At 37.3% G+C, this 20724-nt stretch overlaps 1 protein-coding gene across 1 annotated transcript in view; it reads right to left on the minus strand.

The window, feature by feature from the left end:
• The window catches only part of NFXL1 (nuclear transcription factor, X-box binding like 1), a 43483-nt gene that overhangs the window by 21730 nt on the left and 1029 nt on the right, over positions 1-20724 (minus strand). The window contains exons 2-15 of the mRNA XM_026033622.1: positions 19610-19780; positions 19157-19266; positions 17543-17676; positions 15870-16048; positions 15522-15683; positions 15284-15384; positions 14489-14603; positions 13981-14105; positions 13310-13432; positions 11974-12064; positions 9263-9383; positions 8727-8883; positions 7983-8074; positions 4047-4068 (exon numbers count right to left, since the gene is read on the minus strand). Coding sequence (XP_025889407.1) covers positions 4047-4068; positions 7983-8074; positions 8727-8883; positions 9263-9383; positions 11974-12064; positions 13310-13432; positions 13981-14105; positions 14489-14603; positions 15284-15384; positions 15522-15683; positions 15870-16048; positions 17543-17676; positions 19157-19266; positions 19610-19780 — 1703 coding nt within the window. The remainder of the gene's footprint in view (positions 1-4046; positions 4069-7982; positions 8075-8726; positions 8884-9262; positions 9384-11973; positions 12065-13309; positions 13433-13980; positions 14106-14488; positions 14604-15283; positions 15385-15521; positions 15684-15869; positions 16049-17542; positions 17677-19156; positions 19267-19609; positions 19781-20724) is intronic.

Consider the following 20724-nt stretch of genomic DNA (forward strand, 5'->3'; position numbering starts at 1 on the left):
AAAAGAAAAAAGAAATATAACCACATACAAATTTTGATTTCTAAGGATCTTTGCTAATTTAAAGTACTAAAATCCATTCAAAGACTTCAGATTCCCATACCATTGTGAACACACTTTCATTAACTAAACAAGTTGACTTTCACAACAAAGTCCCCCTTCGCTTCTTCCAAACAAACTACTATATTATCAAAGTGCCAGTTAGCCCTTCTGTCTGAATTTCATTTGTGCCTTCCATTAAAGATTCCCAAGGTGCTTTACTGAAGCGGTTTACAGTCTGTTTTTGCATAATGTTGCTATGGTCATCATACAAACAAAATATCTTACAGTCTAAAATTAAGCAACAAAAACATGAAAATGAAAAACAATCTGCAAGCCAGAAATTCTGAAAAACAAACACTGACCATACCAAATAAGAAAAAGAGCACTGTACCAGGACTAAGATCTTAATTCCTGGTGAGACACTTGACTGTCCAGTTCGAGGTTAACRCTCCAGTTTAACAGAGCTTTAGAGCACAACTCGGTATCGACTTAGGACCTTAGAATCTTCACYAACTCCAGGCTTCACTAACTCCATACCCCACGGACAGTGGGAATACACTGTTTCTAACCACCATATAATATTGACATGAAAACCTCAGTTTCTGCAATGCTGCCAAAAGCCTGTTGTGCGGGGGAGCGTTCCTGCTTTTATAACAACAATCACTTTGCAGAGAACAACAGAAACCACTTGTACAGTTACTATACAATAGATTACTGTGATGTAACTTATTTTGGCTTGGACTTAAAGGTCTGATTCTCTGTCACAGCTTAAACYGATGGAAAAGCTTATTACTGTAGCCCTTCTACTTCTCTCCTCCAGCTTCACACTCCTACCAGCACACTCCTCTCCAAGCTCTAGCACATGTTTGCTGTAAGAGTAAGTCAATAAAGGAAGATGGTAGAAAAGGAATTGATTAAAAAGCTCCTTTTCCTTTGCTAGGTTTGCAAGCTCACTGGCCATGTGAGTAGGTAAACGCTGGAATTGAAGCAGGGAAGGGAGGAAAGAGCCTCGCATACAAGTCAGAGTGAGGAAAATTCTCCCTTTGGCGCTATGGAAATGTTGGTTTCCCTCAAAGCAAAATTATACAAAGTAGGATTGGGAATCCACTTGCCTTAGAAACATATTCTGGGCCTACCCATCAATGGAGTGCATTCTGCCTATGACTACACTATGCCATTCATTTACAAAAGCACCTAATTCCTTCTCTTGTCATTCCGGGCCACAAACCCCTGGTGAACAGGAGTCATCTGCACAGCAGACTGGACAACAAGCATAGAGAAAACACAGAGAACATTATTGTGCCCAACTACTCTCACGTATTTATGCCAAAACTGAAACTTGTTATGCTGGTGAAGCCAACATACAGCTAAGGCAGGCAGCCTGAGTACCTGGTACCCGCTCCCATCTGCGAACATCCCGCAGCTCAGACAGGCCTAAGGTCTTTTTTTCTCTACAATGACAATCAAATCCAAATCATGGAATTGTGATTAATTTGAATCTGTGTTTAAATGCATATTTTCTGAATTTTGTTGCCTTTTCATGACAGCGTTTTTTCAGCATTGCTGCTGGTAAGAAATCAAAAGAACAGGACATGGGAAGTTTTTCTTTCTATAGTTTAGCATTTCTGCGGTGACCAAGTAGAAGTTGCTACTATTACAAAGATGGATATTTAAGAAATCCACGCACATTCCTGTAGGAGATGAAAGAAAGCAGATGAGAAGCAGAAGTAATTTATAAAAGCTGAATGGAAAAAGAAAAAGAGAAGACACCATTCTGAGGCCACAGGCATTCCACAGGGTAACTTCAAGCGAGGAAAAAAGGATCAGGCACTTTCAGAGCAAGTGGACATACTTAGTTATTAGTAAATATGTTTATCTGCTGGATAACAGAKAAATCAGTTCAAAGAGAAAACAATCAACTACTGTATGGCAATGAAAATTTTAAAATATTCATAAGCTATATAGTCAGAGATTAATATGATCAAGTTAATAACGCTCTTTATTCTAAAAATATGAAGCCACAGCTAAAAAAGGTCACAMGCAAGGACTTTACCAGATATTCAAAACACTCACTGCAAAAACGGGAGCTAAATAACAAAACTATCTCCCTTTCAATAACACTTAACAAACTAAAAATGTATACACAAATAAAAACCTGAAATTAAAAATAAAATTACAAGATTGAAATAAAAATATCCTATCCTAAAATTTATATGCTAAATCAGTAAAAAGTTACTGACCTTTTAGATATATGTAGATATATTAAATACATTTGAAATATTTATATAGTAAAAAAATTATGTAGTAAATTTGAGAGGGTTGCACACCACAGCTAACAAAAATCTCATTTTAAGTTAAATATCATATAGAATCTCATATCCATTGAATTCAGATTTGGTATAATTATCTGAAAAGAAAAATAGTTTGTTGTCTCGGTTTTTTCTGTGGCCTTTTCAGAGATCTGGGAACAGGAAAACGTGTGTAACGCACCCTCTCCCATACATACCAAACTATTCCGCCCCCTCTATTCCTATCAGGAACTCCAAGCTTAGGACACTTAATTCCACTCTGGAGCCTGCTGAACATGAGCAGGAAGAGCATGCTGCACTTCCCTGGCTCGCCGAAGGAAAGTTTAATCCGSAATATCAAAGAGCACAAGGAAATGCAAGTCATTAACATCGGATTCACTGGGATTATTTCTTGGTTTCTGAACAAGCTTATAAAGAAAACATGACCCAAACCCACTGGCTGAAGTTGCTAAGACTGTTATGCAACCAAGAGGGTTTTTAATTATTCTATGGTAAGCAATTATAAATATGGGATAATTAGAACTATTTTTCTCTAACAAGCAGATCTCCACTGTATCAYAGGGAAGAGACAAACGTCACACTGCACACCATCAAAACCTGTTACACTGCCTAAAGAAAGCTACACTAGATCAATTCAAGCTATTAGCTTTTTTACATATAAATTAAAGATAAATCTTACCATATCTCACCCTATCGCAACAGATGTCATTGGTTCAAAATAAAAGATTTGTTCAGGAACCTACAAATTTCATTGGGGAGAGCAAACTCAGAATTTAACTCTTCCAACAGCAGCACCAAATGCAGCCACGTGCTTCACCACTTTTCACAGCACATTTTTCTTCAGCAATTGGCATGATGCAAACTAGCTCTATCGAAGCCATGTTCATGGATCAATAAAAATGCACTGCAAGAATATACCAGCATGAAAGACTGCTGATAAACTTTGCTATATACCTGCAATACCAAAATACATGCTCACTTTTATCAAAAAAAACCCCACAAATTAAAAGATTTAAAAGGTACCAACTGTAAAAAATCTAATCCCATTTTAAGATTTTGAAAAATTCTAGAAAGCAATAAACATTTTTTGAAACAGCTTTTTAGCCTTTGGATATTAATTATATTTTCTTCTAAAGCAAGCCAAAATACGTAATTGTTTTCTTATAAGTTGGAGAATACTGAATAACAAAAGCAAAGGTAACAAGTAGAACTGGAGAAGAGTTTCCTAGACCATACTGTCCAGTTTTATCCACAAAGTTCCAAATCGCTAGGAATTTTTCTGTATAGCACTGCTCCTATCTCTTATTTTAAACGGAAATAAGTAGACATAATGAGTAAGAAAACAAGTGAATAAATTGTATATGGAAGGCAGAATAGGCACAAAGTAAGAAAAAAACAGATAGGGTAAGTAATGAAAAAAGCATCAACTTAAACACCAGTTCACAAGCTATGCAAAGCTACACAAACAGTTTCATAAATCATGAGTTTAAAGTTTTGACCAAGAAGTCTAAAAGGTCAAGTATTTATGTAGTCTTCGATAAGGTACTAAAATATGCTTCCATACTTAAGCCCTTGTGATAATGTACTTTGTTGGTTTTAAAATGCAGAAAAGCCACAGAATATTTTGCTAATATCTTTTTACAGGGTGACATTAAAGATACGTCATATTCTATTTCAAAGGCAATTTCTATGACTCACCTCATGCTGTCCAAGACACTCCCTGGTAAAAAAAAAAAAAAAAGATTTAGAAAAACACTTATCTCTGTAAGAAAGGCAGTGAAAGCAGTGACAGTGCCTAACAAGATATCTATGCAATCCGTATTAAGAAGGTTGAGGTGAGGCTAGCCCAGGCATCACATGCAGCTGAAAAGACAGGTCCATATCTAGTCTGCTTTTGTAGCACAACAGTCCCTGAGTTAAGAGGAAAGTATCTATCTATGCAGGCCAACGCTCTCTCTCTTTCAATAGCTGTTTGGATTACATGATTTAAAGGCAGTAATYCCAGAATCAAAGTTTCATGTGCAGATTAACTAAGAGGATATACATGAACAAAATTTTTAAAATTACTTGAATTGCTTCTAAATACATTCTCCTTTGGCTCTACTAACACAATCACTTCATGCTTTACATTTATTTCAGAGAATTGTGTAATTAGTCTACTCTTATGTTTACAATTTCATCTCTTTTAGAATGGTCTGACATCTCTAGAGAAGAAAAACTGCACACTGATCAGAATAGTGAAGGCAYTGCACAGTCACTCATTCAAATATTTGTCTCCATAACAAATAAATCAATCTTTTCTTCAATTTATTCTGACGCACACCTTATTCCTTCYACCTTTAGGATCATATATCATCTTCCCAAACTTTTGATATTTCTTCTTAAATCGTATAGGGGAGAATACTAATAACATCATTAATAATCAAGCTAAAATATCTGTAAATCATCCTCTAAAGACCACAGACTCTATTAAAAAGGGGAAAAAAAGGGAAAAAAAAGACAAAAAAAGACACTGGCTTCCTTGAGAGCTTCTCTAACATGAAGTAGTTACCACTAGTTACACAGTCTGCAAGACAACAGGTAGGAGCAACCACTACCACAGTGGTCTTTCACCTGTTAACGAAAGGTAAATGCAGCACACACGCCTATTCTGGGCTCTACGCAATTCAATGATCAGGAAACCATCTAGAGTACAAAATAATAAGTGGTCAACTTGGCTTCTAAAAGCTCTGCATGCCATGGTAATGCAATGCTGTTCTACTAGAAAGGAAAATGCTATTTAATACCCCCATAACACCATATTATATAACTACTACTACACTAAGTTCCTACTGAGGTTGAACATCTGCCCAGACCAGTAGGAATCTGCTACTATTTAAGCTACACTTAACACAAAAAAACTCTGRGCATTTACAAAATCTGCTATTAACATATTAATTGAAATATTATTGAAAAGGTGATTAACTAGTGTGGATTTGCCATGTGCCTAAACAACCCAATTGCTTGTGATGTAGTTAGTAACTCAGTGGATGAGAGCAAAAAGCACAGCACATCATCCAGCTTCCCAGAAACACAGCTTTCAGCATGGTCCTCCACAGCACCCAAGACACCTCCAGGGGTGAGTTACTAGATGGGTGAAAACCTGACAGAGCTCTGGGCTCAAAGAGAGGTGGAAAACTGCAACCTACGTGAGCGACATGGAGGGGGATGCCAGTGCACAGCAGGCCAAACACCAGCCGCGCTCCCTGGAAGCAGTGCTCTAGCAGCGTGCTGGTGTGCACCAAGAGCAGCCTGCCAGAAAGGAAAGGGAACCCATTACTTCCCTTTATGCAGCACTCACTGTGCCCCATCTGAAACACCATATCCAGTACAATAAGTGATACAATTAAGGATAGCCTCAGGCAGGTCCATTGGTGGCCGCCAAGACGGTCAGAGGGTTAGGGCAGGCATCGGTGAGGCTGGGCTGACAGGAGGCTGGTTCAGCCCACAGAGCAGAAGGCATCAGGGGACTTAACAGTCACCTTCAGGACCCCAGGGGAAGTTACCAGGCAGATGGACCAAGCTCTTTACTGATGGGCACAGCAGGGAAACAAGAGACAACAACCACGCTCTGGACCAGGGAAGAATCTGGCTGGATGCAAAGAAAAGAAAAGTAAAACCTATAAGGATAATCAAGCATTGGAAGAGGTTGTCCAGAGCAGCTGTGAAATGTCCACCCTTGGGGGGTTTACAGACCCAGCTGGACAGCTGCTCTGATTAGAGGACATCAGGCCAAAAATCACTCCTCATCCTCCAAAGATACCTTCCAAGGTGAATGATCCTATTAAATTAATGAAGCAATAATTTTCCAGAAATTCTCTTTTAACTCTTCATGGAAACAGATGCAAATACCTTTCATTACAAACCATCTCACCTCTCATGGCCAAATACACTAGGGGCTGGAGGAAACTGTCCCACAACAGTTCCTGAAGGCCAATTTCAAAAAAGCACCACAAAACCTCAAGGGTTTGGTTTGCATCTATTTCCTGCTCTGATCACCATCCATACAAGATCATCTCTCACTACTGTTCGTTATAATATTAGCTCAAAAGGTAACAGGCTAGTAACAAATCTAGAAGTGCTTAAAATGATCACAGAAAGTTTGTTCTGCAGCAATACTTCACTGTCTACCTACACCTCTGTGGGGTTTTGTTGTTTTCTGTCGTTGTTGGTTTGTTTGTTTTTTAAACCTCAGGAAGCTTCTCTCATCTCTCTCATGTATTTCATTTTCTCATATTCATGAGAAAAAGATTATTTCAATAATAAACAAAAAAAGCTGTCATAATAAATTTTAAAAGTTTGGACATGCTAGAATTCATGTAATTTTATAATGCTAATCTTAAATTGCCTCGAACCCTATAAAAATGTAAAGATGCTACCTCTAATTGAAAAATTAATTACACCTTTTCTGGTTTGGCATCTCTCTCACTTTGCAGACTGACTTTCTTTGAAAGGAGTCTATACATTGCAGGAGGTGATTCCAAGGCAGGAATTTTAGAGAAACCAGGAGACCCGTGCTACATAATGCACAGCRTTAGGACAGCTTCTGCTGGATGCCTAGATGAGAGAGCTCCTACAGACACTGAGGCCAGTCTGTTCGTAGGCACCCGCTATCTCTGCATGCTATTTTTTGGGAGAGTCTGACTKTAGACTTGGAGCTCAAACAGCAACAGTACTGAGCACCTGTAGTTTAGTATATACAATATACTACAAAGTCCAAACACTATATACATACAAACCTTTAGAAATTGAGTTCTAAACACATCTAAACAGGTAGTTTTGAATGTTTTTAATCCTCTCTCTGCCTCTATTTCTCATTTTATAAAATGAGGATATAATACTCCTGCATTAAAGAAGGATGTTTAAAACTAGAAAGGCACTAAAGCCTGTGAAGCATGCAGAAAGGATTAAATTTGGAATCCTAATTCCACATTTTAACATTACCAATACGGTTTGGTATTTAACACTACCAAACTGAAAAAAAAGGGGTGGGGGGCAGGGGAGTGGAAAGAGGGAAAGAAAACTCATTTTTTCTCCCTCTGTCCTCAGCATGGCAATATTAACAGCTCATGGAATTCTACTCAAGGAGCAGAACCTTCTGGACAAGTCTACAAAAAGAGGCAGCAGGCACTCAGGATGAGGGATATCCATTAATAAATTAGATAACAACAAACAAGTTACTGCATTGATGAATTAGACACAAGGYCAACATGCTGAAAAATTGAGAGAAAAAAGATAGCAATTCCTTCAGCAACAACTACAGTCCCATAAACTAACCAAGGCAGAAACTATATGGGAAAAAAATATATATAATCATGTCASTGAAGGCAATCAAAGGACAGTGTCTGCCTTTGCAGTCTTGATGTGTTCGAGGTAAACACCTATGCAAAATATGACTTAGAAATAATTGCTCTATAGCTRTGCTACCTGTCCTTTTAAATAATGACTACACATTAACAAAATATCTATTAGAAGACTGTTTATATATGCTCACTGTATATAAAGAAGAAAACACAGCATTTTCCATGCACATCCTTATAATGATGGAGAATCTTTTTCTTTTTTTTTTTTTTCCTCTTTTCTCGTTATACTTACACTGATACAGGAACCTCACAGGGAGGGCACGGCAAGGCTGTTTGAATAAAGGCTGGCTCAGATGGCTGTTCCCAAGGGCCTGCAGGCTGATGCTGGGAACAAAGTACAACAGCACTTGAGGAAAACACACAGCTGGAATCAAATCACTCAACTACAAATACCCATTATCATCTAGAAAGATCTCAATTTTAGAAATCTATTTTCCAGAGAATAGCTGCTTCTACTAATTGCAATATCAAAGAACTCCAGAATTAGCATTTCTGATACGGCAAAAAATAGGAAAATGAAGGCCTATGGCTACATGGTTTAAATGAAGAAAAAAAGTTAAAAAAAAATTACTAAACAAATGAAGTTACCTTAATTCAATGCACACGTGCTGCATGTTTAAACACTCTCTAATGTTTAAACATTCCCTAATCTCTTAAACATTCTAATTAGATATTCTCTAATCTTTACTTTTGCTATGTTCAAAAACAACTTGACATTAAAAATTAAAGAACTCTAGCCAACACATCATCTCTTAAGTAATTTAAACCGCTCAAAGCTTTGCACAATACATTGTACAATATGGATTAGRCTGCAACATAACCAGAATCATTTCATTTTTTCAGCTAAGTAGTAACATACACATACGTATGCTCAATTATTTCATTACTATGGAATCAAGAAACCTCCAATACAGCACTAAGTAATTGTTTCTTACTCTACAGAACACAAACAAACCATATCTCACTTTATCCTTACCAAGCCAGTTTGCTTCACAAGTGCTTCGTCATGGCAAGAAACAGGACACAAATGACCACATGCCAAGGTCTTCTGGCAGGACTGACGACAYGGAGGACACCGACCAAAGTGACAGTAGTGTTTCTCCTGGGTAGGRTGGTGACAGGTAGGGGGTCGACTGAAGGAAAAAATACAAGAATGAATCTATGTATTTCACCAGCCTGGAATATAAGTTGCAATCATTGGACAGCTGTGCTTAGAACACAAGGAACTGAAGTTATTTTTAAAATAACTTTTAAAAAGCAGTGGTTAAAATTACTATTAATATATGTACTAGTTCTAAATGAAATGGAAGTCAAAGCTGGACTTGCCTAGTCAATCTACTCATCCAGATTTCTAACTGCATCTTCATAATCAAGAAAGGAGAAAATCAGGAAATACCTATACCATATTAGATAAGTCATTTTTGTCTTTTGAATAGCTATTTTGTACTACTTTCCTTAATGACACCTGAACTCCACAAAAGAACTAGCAATCTACCCTTTCTCTATACTGACCTGCAGAGCTGCTTGCATTTGGGAGGCTTCGTGGTGCGCTCTCTGCCACAGGGCACTTTAATGACAGTTTTTCCACAGTTACATTTCACATCCACAGTCTCTGGACAYGGATAACAACTACCTGAAATAAATATATTAACGAAATTATCACCTGAATAAGCTGACTGTAAAAACTGTAACCAACATAACTTAGTACACAAAGCATATTAATTATTTTTAATATTTTTAATTTTAATTATTTTGTCTTAATAACAAACTTACTAATTTTTGGTAGCTTCTCCATTCCAAAATAGTAGTAATAATAATTGTGATTGTGTAACAGTTGTGCAATTGGTATTCAAATTAGAAACTGTATCACCGAAGATACAGTTTAAAAGATAAGCCAGCATCGTCAGAACCCCTCTTTTGGATCACACATTTCAAAGCTGTGCTTGAATCTTGAACACGTATGAAGACATGCTATATTTCACTGACTTTAAAAGAAAAAGGCATTTTAGAAAACTGGTAAGATGCTCTTTTGCAGATCTGCACATTAGGAATTGGGTGGTAGTAGGAAAATACTTATGCATAATTAATACCATGTCTTTTTTCAAATAGATTTTCCTCATTTCTGAAGCTATTCATGCTAGCAACATGATATGGTAAAAAATATATTAAGAACAGTAAAATACCTATATTTTAATTTATAAGTTTCTCAGACTATTTCGTCTTAGTCATCTGCTTTTTTGGGGGGGGAGTAATGATCCATAAATATATCCATTCTTTAAAAAAAAAAATATAAACTTGGGATTTTCATTTACTAATCACGTAGCATTCTGAATCTTCAAAGGAAAGCTACACCTTCTGAATTCTTAACAGGATCCAAAAGGCAACACTCCAACAATCAGATCTCTCAATGACAAAAAGCTGCTGAAGAAGAAAGTACGGTAGTACACAATTTCATATTGCCAAGTAAATGAAAATGTGTAATCTATTAAGCAGGAGAGATAAACAGCTATGTTTATAATGTAAACAGCCAGTCTAAACTAAAGTTATGCTGCCCAGAGTGGCAAAGATATGTACAATTTACTTAGCATTAATGAAGACAAATGTCTCCCTTCTCAGAAGGACAGAGCTCACTTAGCCTGAAGCTAGGTGAAGGGCATATTATTCTCAAATAAGTAGCTATAATATACTACAGTAGGAAGTACAAAGTATTTCTGTCTCCTGGCAACACAATCTAAACTTAAATACTTAAGATAAAAGGTAAGTAAATTCACATCAAAACCAGATTAGATTAGGTCATCTTTTCTTGGGGACCGAGTGCTTAGTACCAGCGACCTCGAATACTTGTGAGAGCAGAAGGATCTTTCAAGGGCCTGACTTGGCAAGTTCTGGAAAGCAGACTATTTTCTTTCAAATTAGTGGCCCCCTAGGGCTTTTGCTCACTACAAAATCATCTGACCTGGTATTATATTCCGAATTATACAGGTAGCTACAAAAATAATTAGGGCAGTAGGAAAGAAGGCATCAGTATAAATACTTCAAGGCTAAAATCAGTGTCATCTTGTCTTCATGAGAAATACTTTCAAACATTGTAATAAGCAACTATTAAATTCATTCAATTACAATTTGCCAATGCAAACAAAAGTTTTCATTTCAAAAYTGATCTGGTATCACAGTTACTAGCCTTGTTAGATAAAACTTTTGGCAAAAGTTAGCATTCAAATGTTGACAGCTGTACTGTTTTGATAAAYTACATACATACATTTTTAAATGCACGTATTTTATGCTTACATTTTCAAAGTATTTTTGTTTATTATTGGTACTGCTTTATTATTTTGATATTGCCATTTGTCACTAGAAATCATTAACGTCACTTCTAGCCAGGCTATAAATACAATCACTATCAAATAAAAGTCAGTTATTAAATTTAAAAAGTTAGTCTATTATGCAGTATTAGCAACTTACAGACTCTAAAAAAATACATTACCTGAACTGCTGCTGCTGTTCAGCTGCCATTTCAATAGAGGGGTAGCTTTTGAAGGGAAAATTGCTGAGGACACCAACACCTCCTATCATTCTGGTTTAATCCCCTAGCAGGTGAATGCCAAAGCAATTGGACATGATAAAAGCTACCRAGGAATTTTGATTATTTTCAGCTTCCTTCCTTCTAAACTCTCTGGTTACTGCTGTAAACTCTTCCCATTACCTTCGCATAGTCAGTAACAAGTTTTATTTTCATTGCTACCAACCTATATTCCAGTTCCAATATTATTCAGTTTACAAGCCCTATTTTAAGGGCTTCTAAAGGCATCTAAGCTCAACCAATACAGTCATTTCTGTATATATATATATATGGAATTTTTTCTTATATATTGAACAGAATTATTTAGGGCGAAATCAAACTACAGATTTGAAATTAAGTGGTTTGATAGCAGCAAGACATTTCTAGCAGACTGCTGTCAAAAAATTATACCAATTACCTGATAATTCTCCTGGTAAATAAGCCAGGCATGTTTGTTTTTTAATATATAAGCCCTTAGGCTCTAACCAACACTTCAGGAATCCTTCCAACACCCTGTCCTCAGCAAAAAACCACATGCAACAGAGGAAGAGACTTCACCAAGCACCACACAGGGTCACACAGGCACCATAGCTGGCAGAATTAAAATATCCATCCGCACCCCAATAATGTTCTGTCACCACCAGAACTTGCTGCCTACTCTTACCTCTGTGACAACCAGAAGGACATTTGTGATTTCTGCACCCTAAAGTCCTCCCACAGACCTGATCACAAGGAGGACAGTTCCCAGAGCAGCACTATCGAGAAAAAAAAAAAAAAGTATTAATGTAATTTAGTCAAATTTCCTTAAATTCATATCAGGTGTACAAAGGAGGCCATCTGAAAGTCATTTTATAAAATACACAAAACAGCAAAAAAGCACACAAATGCACTTCCTCAGTATAAAAAGGCAGAGAGTTTCCAAAAAGYATAAAAGTATTAAGAACATTTGAATTAATCTGAAAYMATTTCAGATTAAAATAGCATATGATTCCAAATAGTATTTCCACCAGTTGGTACCATTACTCTGCAACTTCTTCCAGTCTTATACTATACTTATCCTTGGCAAAAAAAAAWTGTTGCTAAGCACTGTTCATACCTTATACATTTGCAATAAAAGTCAAATGGTTTTAGAAACAGTGATGTACTCTCTGTTCTTATGTGAAGTAATAATATGGAAAAACACACATTCTAATCAGAACACARCTCAAAACAACAGTGTGGTGGATCGCAAGCCAGAGAGCAAGCAGTTTCTTCTATTAACTTTTTATTAACTGAAATTAAAGCATCCTCCTTCCCTGTTCTATAAAAAAAAGGATGGTAATTAAGCAGAATAATATGCATTTGGGGGCATAAGTTTTCAAATTTGTGTTTTGCTGTCTTTCCACATGAAATTAAATGTAGTAAGACTAATACGCAACATCACCTGAAAATAAAGATTTTTTTTAATGCATTTCTGTGGCAGGCAGTCGCATTTTTCATAATGTCTTGATTTACAAATGGCAGGCAGCTTTTTGAAATACTTCATCACATATATTGCTTAGAGTAGTATTAACTGTGTGTCTGAATATCCTTGGATCATATTTTACCACAGAAGTCAGCCTAGAAAGTGAAAATCCTAGCATACCTCCTACTGCAATATTTAGTAGCCACTTCCTCAAAAGCACAGAAAAAGCCCAAAGAARGTCCTATTAAGACAGTCACCTTGACTCCATTCAAAGACTTTTACATTTGGTGATTCAGTAGTTTCTTCTCTCTGGAAATTAGTGCCAAGGGTTGCTCACTACAGAAGACTCACTACTATTTTACCCCATCTATTTTGAAAACTGAAGTAAAAAGCCAAAAACCCTTGCTGGTTTGTGCATGTCATCCTGCAAGAGGCAGGTCATGCCTCTTACATTGCAGAATGAGGGGTGCCTGCYTTTCCACATTTGAAGAATAACATTCAGTGCCTTCAGAGTACACGGGCAACACATTTGAACAGATCACCTCTAGCCACTTACCTTTCTCTTACACTGGTGCTTCTGGCAATCCCGAATTTTAGTGCACTTTGTCTCACACAGATATGGCTTATGACAGGGCATGCGCTTGGTGTGCTTTCCACAGCGACACTGCTTTTCCACTTCCTGGGCAGCAAGGCAGGGAAAGAAAAACGAAGTATATAAATAGAAAAAAACAGAACAACGAYAACAAACGCACACAACCTGACATGTAAGCAATGTGTGAAGACAGAAAAAAAGTGTTCTACATGTTCTACTAAGAAGAAAACTTTTTCTGATGGTAACATTACAATGTTTCAGCACAACAACTTCATGTTCAGAGCATGATTATCTTTTTCCGTGTTTTGTCTCCAAATTGTGCCCCAAACACCTCTTCATATACATCTACACTTGCATCTGACACAGTTGAAAAAGGACAAACTTTTGATTTGCTGTATCCACACTGACAGTTTAGGAGTCATGAAGCTTGTGCTAGCTGCCCAGGCCAGGCTGGCACCACATACRCACTGAGCAGCACTACAGGAGAGACTGGGGTCAGCATCCCAAGTGCAAATGCAAGACAAGGTCATACAAAAAAAGAATTCCCTTTGCACAGTAAATTGGTAATGTAGATCCATCCTTCACATACATTTCAAAATCCTAACCAATTGTGAATATGCTACAGTAAGACTCACCTGTCTGCATATTTCACAGGGACCTCGATGACAGCGCTGTGAGCATTTATGGATGCCACATTCTAGGACTTTGTCACAACTGTCACCACAGGTAGGCACATCCTCTGTGCAAGGCAGTGTAAACTCTACACAAAAGGGAAAGAAGTACAAGCAAGAGTGAGGGGAAAGGAGAAAGAGAAAAACATGCCATTAAAGCAACATGGTTCTGAATTCTCTGATCTCTGCCACTTTTGAAAAGCTTCTCTGAATTTATTTGCATAGTCAATTAAAAACCTGTTTCTAAATAAGTTTTTAAAAGAATTAAGCAAAAGAGTTAACACGAACTTTCAGTTTACTATTTGTAAGAGCTTCTGCACTGCAGAAGTGACCTAAACCACTCGCAGACAAATGCTACTTTTTTTCCTACAGACGAATGCCTTTTTTTTTTTTTTTTTTTTTTTTTTTTAAATAAGCTTTGCCACAAACAAGCATTTTCCAGTGGTGAGACAAGGAGGAGGAGGAAGCTTACTTGATTTTCCACATGGACAGGACCTTTTTCCGGAACGAGGACAGTCTCCACAGGGACCAGCATGACAAACTTGCTCACATGTATGATTACCACAAGGCAAAGTTCTCCCGCACACCTGAAAAACTCAGAAAACTGAATGCAACATAAAGCAACAAACCCATCCCCACACACAAAAAAAAAAAAAAAAAAACCCAACAATTTAGGGATAAGAATTAGGAGCAGAGGTAGAAGATGTCTACATGGAATTAAACTTTTTCCTAAGCAATGAAAACCCAACTGCAACAATTTTATTAACAAATACTATGTTTGCAGAGTCTGCAAATACAAAAGAACCCCGCCACTCCTCTCCCCGCTTTGTGAATTTTTACAGCCCATCAATCCATAGCTTAGGTCCTAAGAATAAGCCACAAATACATTTCAAAGAATGAATCAGAAAACTTTCGTTCTGTTAGTGGCCATCAGAACTAAACAAGCATGAAGTTTATCTACCAAGCTGTTGTTTCATACTTATTTTTGAAGATGGCAGTTGAAATTTCACTCAAAAGCACAAAGTAAAGAGATTATACAAGGTCAAATTCACTGTTCAAAGCTAGCAACATTTCAAAACAGCAAAAAGCTAACGACTGTCAGAAATGAATTAGGCCACAAAGTAAATCCAACAGTATTGCCTATTTATTTTTAAGTTTAAAAGTGCATATAAAATATTTTTTGCCTTTCAATCTTAAGTATATTAGAACAACCACATTTTCTAAGATGAGGAAGTAAATCGATGGAGTGCACTCGCCTGCACCTTACCTGATCACACTGCCACTGAGGACTTGCACAAAGCCTTTCTGCTGTTCGTCTTCCGCAGATGCACTGCTGCTTGCTGACTCGGGGACAAGGCTTACAGTTTCCTAAAGGTGATTGTGAAGTGACAGTGAGAAAAAAAAATTTCTTTTTTTAAACCATTAATTGGAACAGAGCAATGAGTTCTTAACAAATCAATAATAATATCGCTATATTATTGTGTAGTTTCAGGGGSCAGGGCTACCTGCGTGGCAGGGGTTCTCACAGGTGTGCTGCCCGCAGGGCAACGTGCGGCCGCACGGCAGGCGGCACGACCACTCCTTCGCGCTGCACCGTCGCGGCACTGGCGTCGCTTTCCTGCAGAAACACGTCGTCGTCACCATCTTGGGGCAAGGAGGACAAGGTCCTAAGTATGGRAAAAAAGAGCGTCTCGTTATGGGCTATTTAACAAAATGCAGTTTTCACTGATACTTTTTGCATCAGTTACTTGTATCAGGACTTGTTGTCAAAATGCAGTGAACAGATTTTAAGAAAGACTGTTCCACAATTGCATAAAYGCAGGTAATATAATCAAGAGATGCAACAGATTTACCTGGATGACAAAGCAGCAAACATTTATGCCCACAAGAAGGTTTGAATTCCCTCTCACATACTTGACCGCAGGAGTGAGGTACCAGCCATGGATCCAGTGCTGGATCTTCTACTTTTCCACAATAACAGTAATATCTAGTAGGAGTTTCAGACCGTTTGTATTCAAACCTACATTTTGGACTAAAACAGAGGAAAGAAGCAAAGGGAAAGTTGTTTTCATTTCAGTTTGCCAAGACAATTACCAAACTACTTATATTTTTTTGTTGCTGTTTTTTAAAGCTAAACAATAATAATACATTTATTATACCCAAAGGTTTTGCTGTATGTCAGGTTTTACAACAGATATTTGTTAGAATGTCTAAGGAATTGTCCTACCACTACAAACTTTCTTTCCTTTATAAGAACTCATATAAAGACATTTAGCATAGCAAGCACCTATAAGCCTTTTTGACTCCAAATACCACCAAAAGGAGCTTAGGCAGCAAAGAGTTAATCTTCTGAAACAGAATCAATAAAAACAAGATTAAAAAATATATATATTTGCACCAGTAGAGATTTCCAAGCTACATAAAATAAGATTTAATAATTAACATGAGCTTTGTGATACCAGTTCAGCATCTTAGATATTACCTTTCTTACAGATYAATGTGAATTATAATGCATGTACATTTCTTTGCAAGTCTGGAGAATATCAGATAAATTWAAAAAATAATTTACTCCTAAAAGTAGACAGACACCAAATATCTGGAGTTTATTATTGCTATGGACGCTAAGCATTTTCAGATGCAAGCCACGGATAAGTGAAAGGTGAAAAGAGGAAACCAAAGTAGCTCCCATCTGTGTGAAGAGACAGCGAGCTCCTCTTAGTGGAAGATTTAAGCACTCATTTCTGTCAAATAACTTATCAATGCAAGCATCTTAAGGACCATAAGTAATTTTTACAAAGCATTACCATGTGCTCAAATGCTAAATAAAAGCATCATTTGCCTTGAAATTCTACATATATTTAAACACTGTGTTTAAAAATCAAACTAGTCTATAGCTGAACAGGCATTGTCATCCTGTACAGAACTTGAGACGTTGCCTGTCAACAAATTTTCATCTCATTTCCTAGGCAAACCTGGATGCCTCAGATCCTGTAATGCCAGAGATTCTGAAACCATGAGGTACTTTCAACCAGGTTTGATAGGAGATAGGTGTCTCAAAGGTATCACTAGAAGTTCCTAAGCAAAAGTCGGTCTGCAAATATAAGAGAGAATGACAATACAATCTCACACAAAACTGTAAGACTAGCCATCACACAMTGCCTTATATGATATAGGCACTAGAAAGCTCTGAACTTTTCTATTTCAAAGCTGATTTTCTTCTACTGCACACAGTAGGGCCAATTTTAAAACTGACTTTCAAACACTTAAAACTAAATATTAGACGTTGGAACACAAAATAAGTAAGCTACTACTTTCACAAGTTAAAATTTGATTCAGCAGTTAATATCACTGTTAAATAAATAACGTGAAAGCTTCAAATTGAATTAAAAAAAAACAGAAAACAAAGTCTTCTAAACTTATTTTTTCCAGTTTTTTATTTACAAGTTCTATTCCTTTCTGAAGAAACTCCAGTTCCAATGCTTTCCACAACAAAAGCCTCTTAGTAAATGTACCATGAATAGCTCACCATGGCCACGGATAATCTTTCTTTCCAAAATCATCATCTGTCAAAGGAGAAGAAACAAGGAAAAGGCTGTCCTTGGCCCACTTCTGGATACAGGGCAAGTGAAATATACAAAAGCATCCACAACAGCTCCAGACCTAAAGACAAAGTCAGATATAAATACACATTGCTCTACATCAGTTTTCTCCTGCTTTCAACTGATGAAAAGCCTCGTTATCTAAAGACTACCAGGTTGCTATTTTCACACTTTAAAAAAGGCTTTCCAAATATAAATTGTATTTCTTGTTATGTCAGATTAATACAGTTTTACTGTTAGAGAACGATCCTTGAGTTATCTTTTCTTTCCAATGTTGAAAATTTTCACTGTAGCTTTCACTGCAGTTAAAATCTTCATATACCATAGAAACACTGGTTTGAACACTTCTCTTGAGGTCATGCAGCCCAACCTCATATCTGACTTGAGACTCCTGTCCCCTTAGCTCAGGTGAGCAATAGCTTTGTCCATACAAGTTTGAAGTTTGGAAAACCTGGAAGGCTAGAGACTCCACAAGGACTCCAGGCAACCTGCTGCAGTGTCACACTACCCTGCTATTATCCAGCCTACACCTCCCCAGCCTCAGTTTGTGTCATTGTGTTAGTGCAGAGAAGAGCTTGGCTTCACCGTCTTCACAACTGCCCTCCAAGGAGTCAGAAACTGTATCAGATTTCTCCCTTGGCTAGGAATTTAAGCACRGCTTTCAACATAAGAGTCTACTGTTCAAAGAACAAGAGAGGTATAAAACTGAACAGAATTAAAAGCAAATGCATTTAAGCAATAATTAGCTTGGCCAGTATTGTTTCCATCWCTAAATCTTTATGTCTTTGTTCTCAGTGCACTGTTGTGGCAGTTCTGGAAAGAAAGTACAATATTTTCTTTGAGGTATCAGCCTGCTGCTGAAAAGCTATTTGAACATCCTAAGTGCAGTGTTATGCTTTTGTTACAACCATTCTGAGTTTACATTGGTTCAGACATTAGTATGTGGAAAGTATCAATCTGGTAAGCGAAACGCAGCAGAAAAAAATRAGTTTAAACGCCTTTTTAATGATATCACACATGATATTATTACAAAATTCTACTATGAAAACCAGGAGATCTTTTGTATGTAGCTACATGAAATACAGTCTTCTCAGACACTTGGACTAAACTGATTATTTCCCCACCTCTTTTCCCTTATCGACATCTGTAAATAAAAGTTCTAGTTTCCTTTCTATAAATATTTCCTCCTTTGCTAACTACAACTCTACAGTGTCAATCCTTAATGAATATATTAGTGCAAGTATTAGACTTCCTGTAGCTTTTTGTCTGCTTCTTTCTGCAGTGAAAARTAAATGTTGCATATTATTAATGCAAACATGCCAAGAACTGCATATTCTCATTACAAACTGTGTATATGTAGGCACTATAGAAGTAAGTGTTGGAAAAATCCAAAACAGATCTAGCTTTTAGTACTCTATCACTTTAAAGTTCACAATTCCAAGAATCACTTTGGTAATATAATTAAAGTTATCCAGCCAGTTATGGTTGCTTCTTAATAATTAACACAAATAACATCTTAAAGGCTTCTGTAAAATACTTACAGCTTGATTTCTTTTAACTGAAGCAATGCAGATCAGACATGTCATAGCCCCAGACTGGAAAGCCTCATTCATGTATTGTCTTGTACGTTCCAGTTCACTTGCATCTCCATCTTTAATGTATAAATATTTTCAAAGCCATCAGTAACRTCTCATGTGCTATTCTCTACATGTTTAAACTGGACTTTTTTTTTTTCTGGACAGAGGCCAGTTATGTATCATTACAAAACTTATTAAAAGTACTTAATGTAGCTTTGAAACTATATATTGATTCTATGCMAAAGGGTAGGAAATACAGCTAGCATGCACTGTTGGGAATTAATTTTTTTTAATAGGAAAAAACAAATACTAAAGTCAGCTTCTTTCCACCAGTTATCCAAAACTGTAACATGTAGCCAGCCAACTCGGTCTATTCTATTAAATACCAATAAAAGTAAATATACAAAAACACTCTACCAGTTTGACTTGTATAAATGGTAAATGTTTTGTCCAAAATCTTTCCCTGCTTTCCTTCAGCATCTTCATCATCATCTTCAGAAGAGGAACTCAGCTGGTCTTCAACTAGCTTTTTTACTGCAGCTTGATTGGCTTTCTTRATTTCATCAAATTTTCTCTGTGAAGATAATTCTATTTAAAAGAACAGATTAGTGATGATTAATATTCCAATAATTAACCATAACATCATACTCAATTCTGCATGTTTGCAACAACCCTTTTCTTTCTGGTTGATCTYAAGATTTAAGTGCAGTATTTCCAATAGTATGTAGGAAAATAAGTTGCACTTTATTCTTTATCGCTCATTATCCAAAAGAATCACAACAGGCAGTATTTTCTCTCAATTACTTTTCAGGAGCCAAACCAGAAATACAAAAACATACCAATTTATAATGGTACTTTACTGAAAGGATACTAGAAAAAAAAAACAGTTTTATGCTGTTAAAAAACTTCAGAGACAATTCCTGGTAACAGTGAATGAGACAGAAATTCCTGTAGGGCTTCAGACTATGAACATCTGAGCTATGTTTTTTGCTTGCTCTGCTCTGCTTTTTAAGTTATGACTTCTATGGATCTGCTTCCACCCAAAAAAGTCTCCATTGTAACAGCAGGCCTGTGTCCAACAACATCACAAATAACAAGGATCATTAAGATGCAGTTTCTTTAAGTTACTCCATGTGAATGAGAGGAATGGTGTCATTTGGAGACAAAAATGATATAACTTAGGAGTTTAATAAGAAACCACAGTGCCTTTAACATTACACACCAGGGMCCTGTAAGAGCTATGATCTGTTAAYGGTTTTTAAACGAGGGCCTCCCAYAGCTATGAGACACAGCACACATCRAKCACACACGTTTCGCTCGAGCCAACTCCACCGCGCTGCCCTGCTCAGGCGCCCGGCGCCTCCCTCCCCACCACGCGGCTCACGGGCTTTCACCCGAGCTCCGCCACAGCCTCGCGCGCCGGGGAGCCTTCCCCGAGGCCGCCCTTGCCCGCGGGCTGCCCCCGAGCCGGGCTGCGGCGGAGGGCAAGGCCCGGCCGCGCCGGGCCCGGCCTCTGCGCGGCCGCGGGGCAC

The sequence above is a fragment of the Nothoprocta perdicaria genome, unplaced genomic scaffold (genome assembly GCF_003342845.1).
Source record: "Nothoprocta perdicaria isolate Ctin4 unplaced genomic scaffold, notPer1 scaffold_13, whole genome shotgun sequence".
Lineage (NCBI taxonomy): Eukaryota > Metazoa > Chordata > Aves > Tinamiformes > Tinamidae > Nothoprocta > Nothoprocta perdicaria.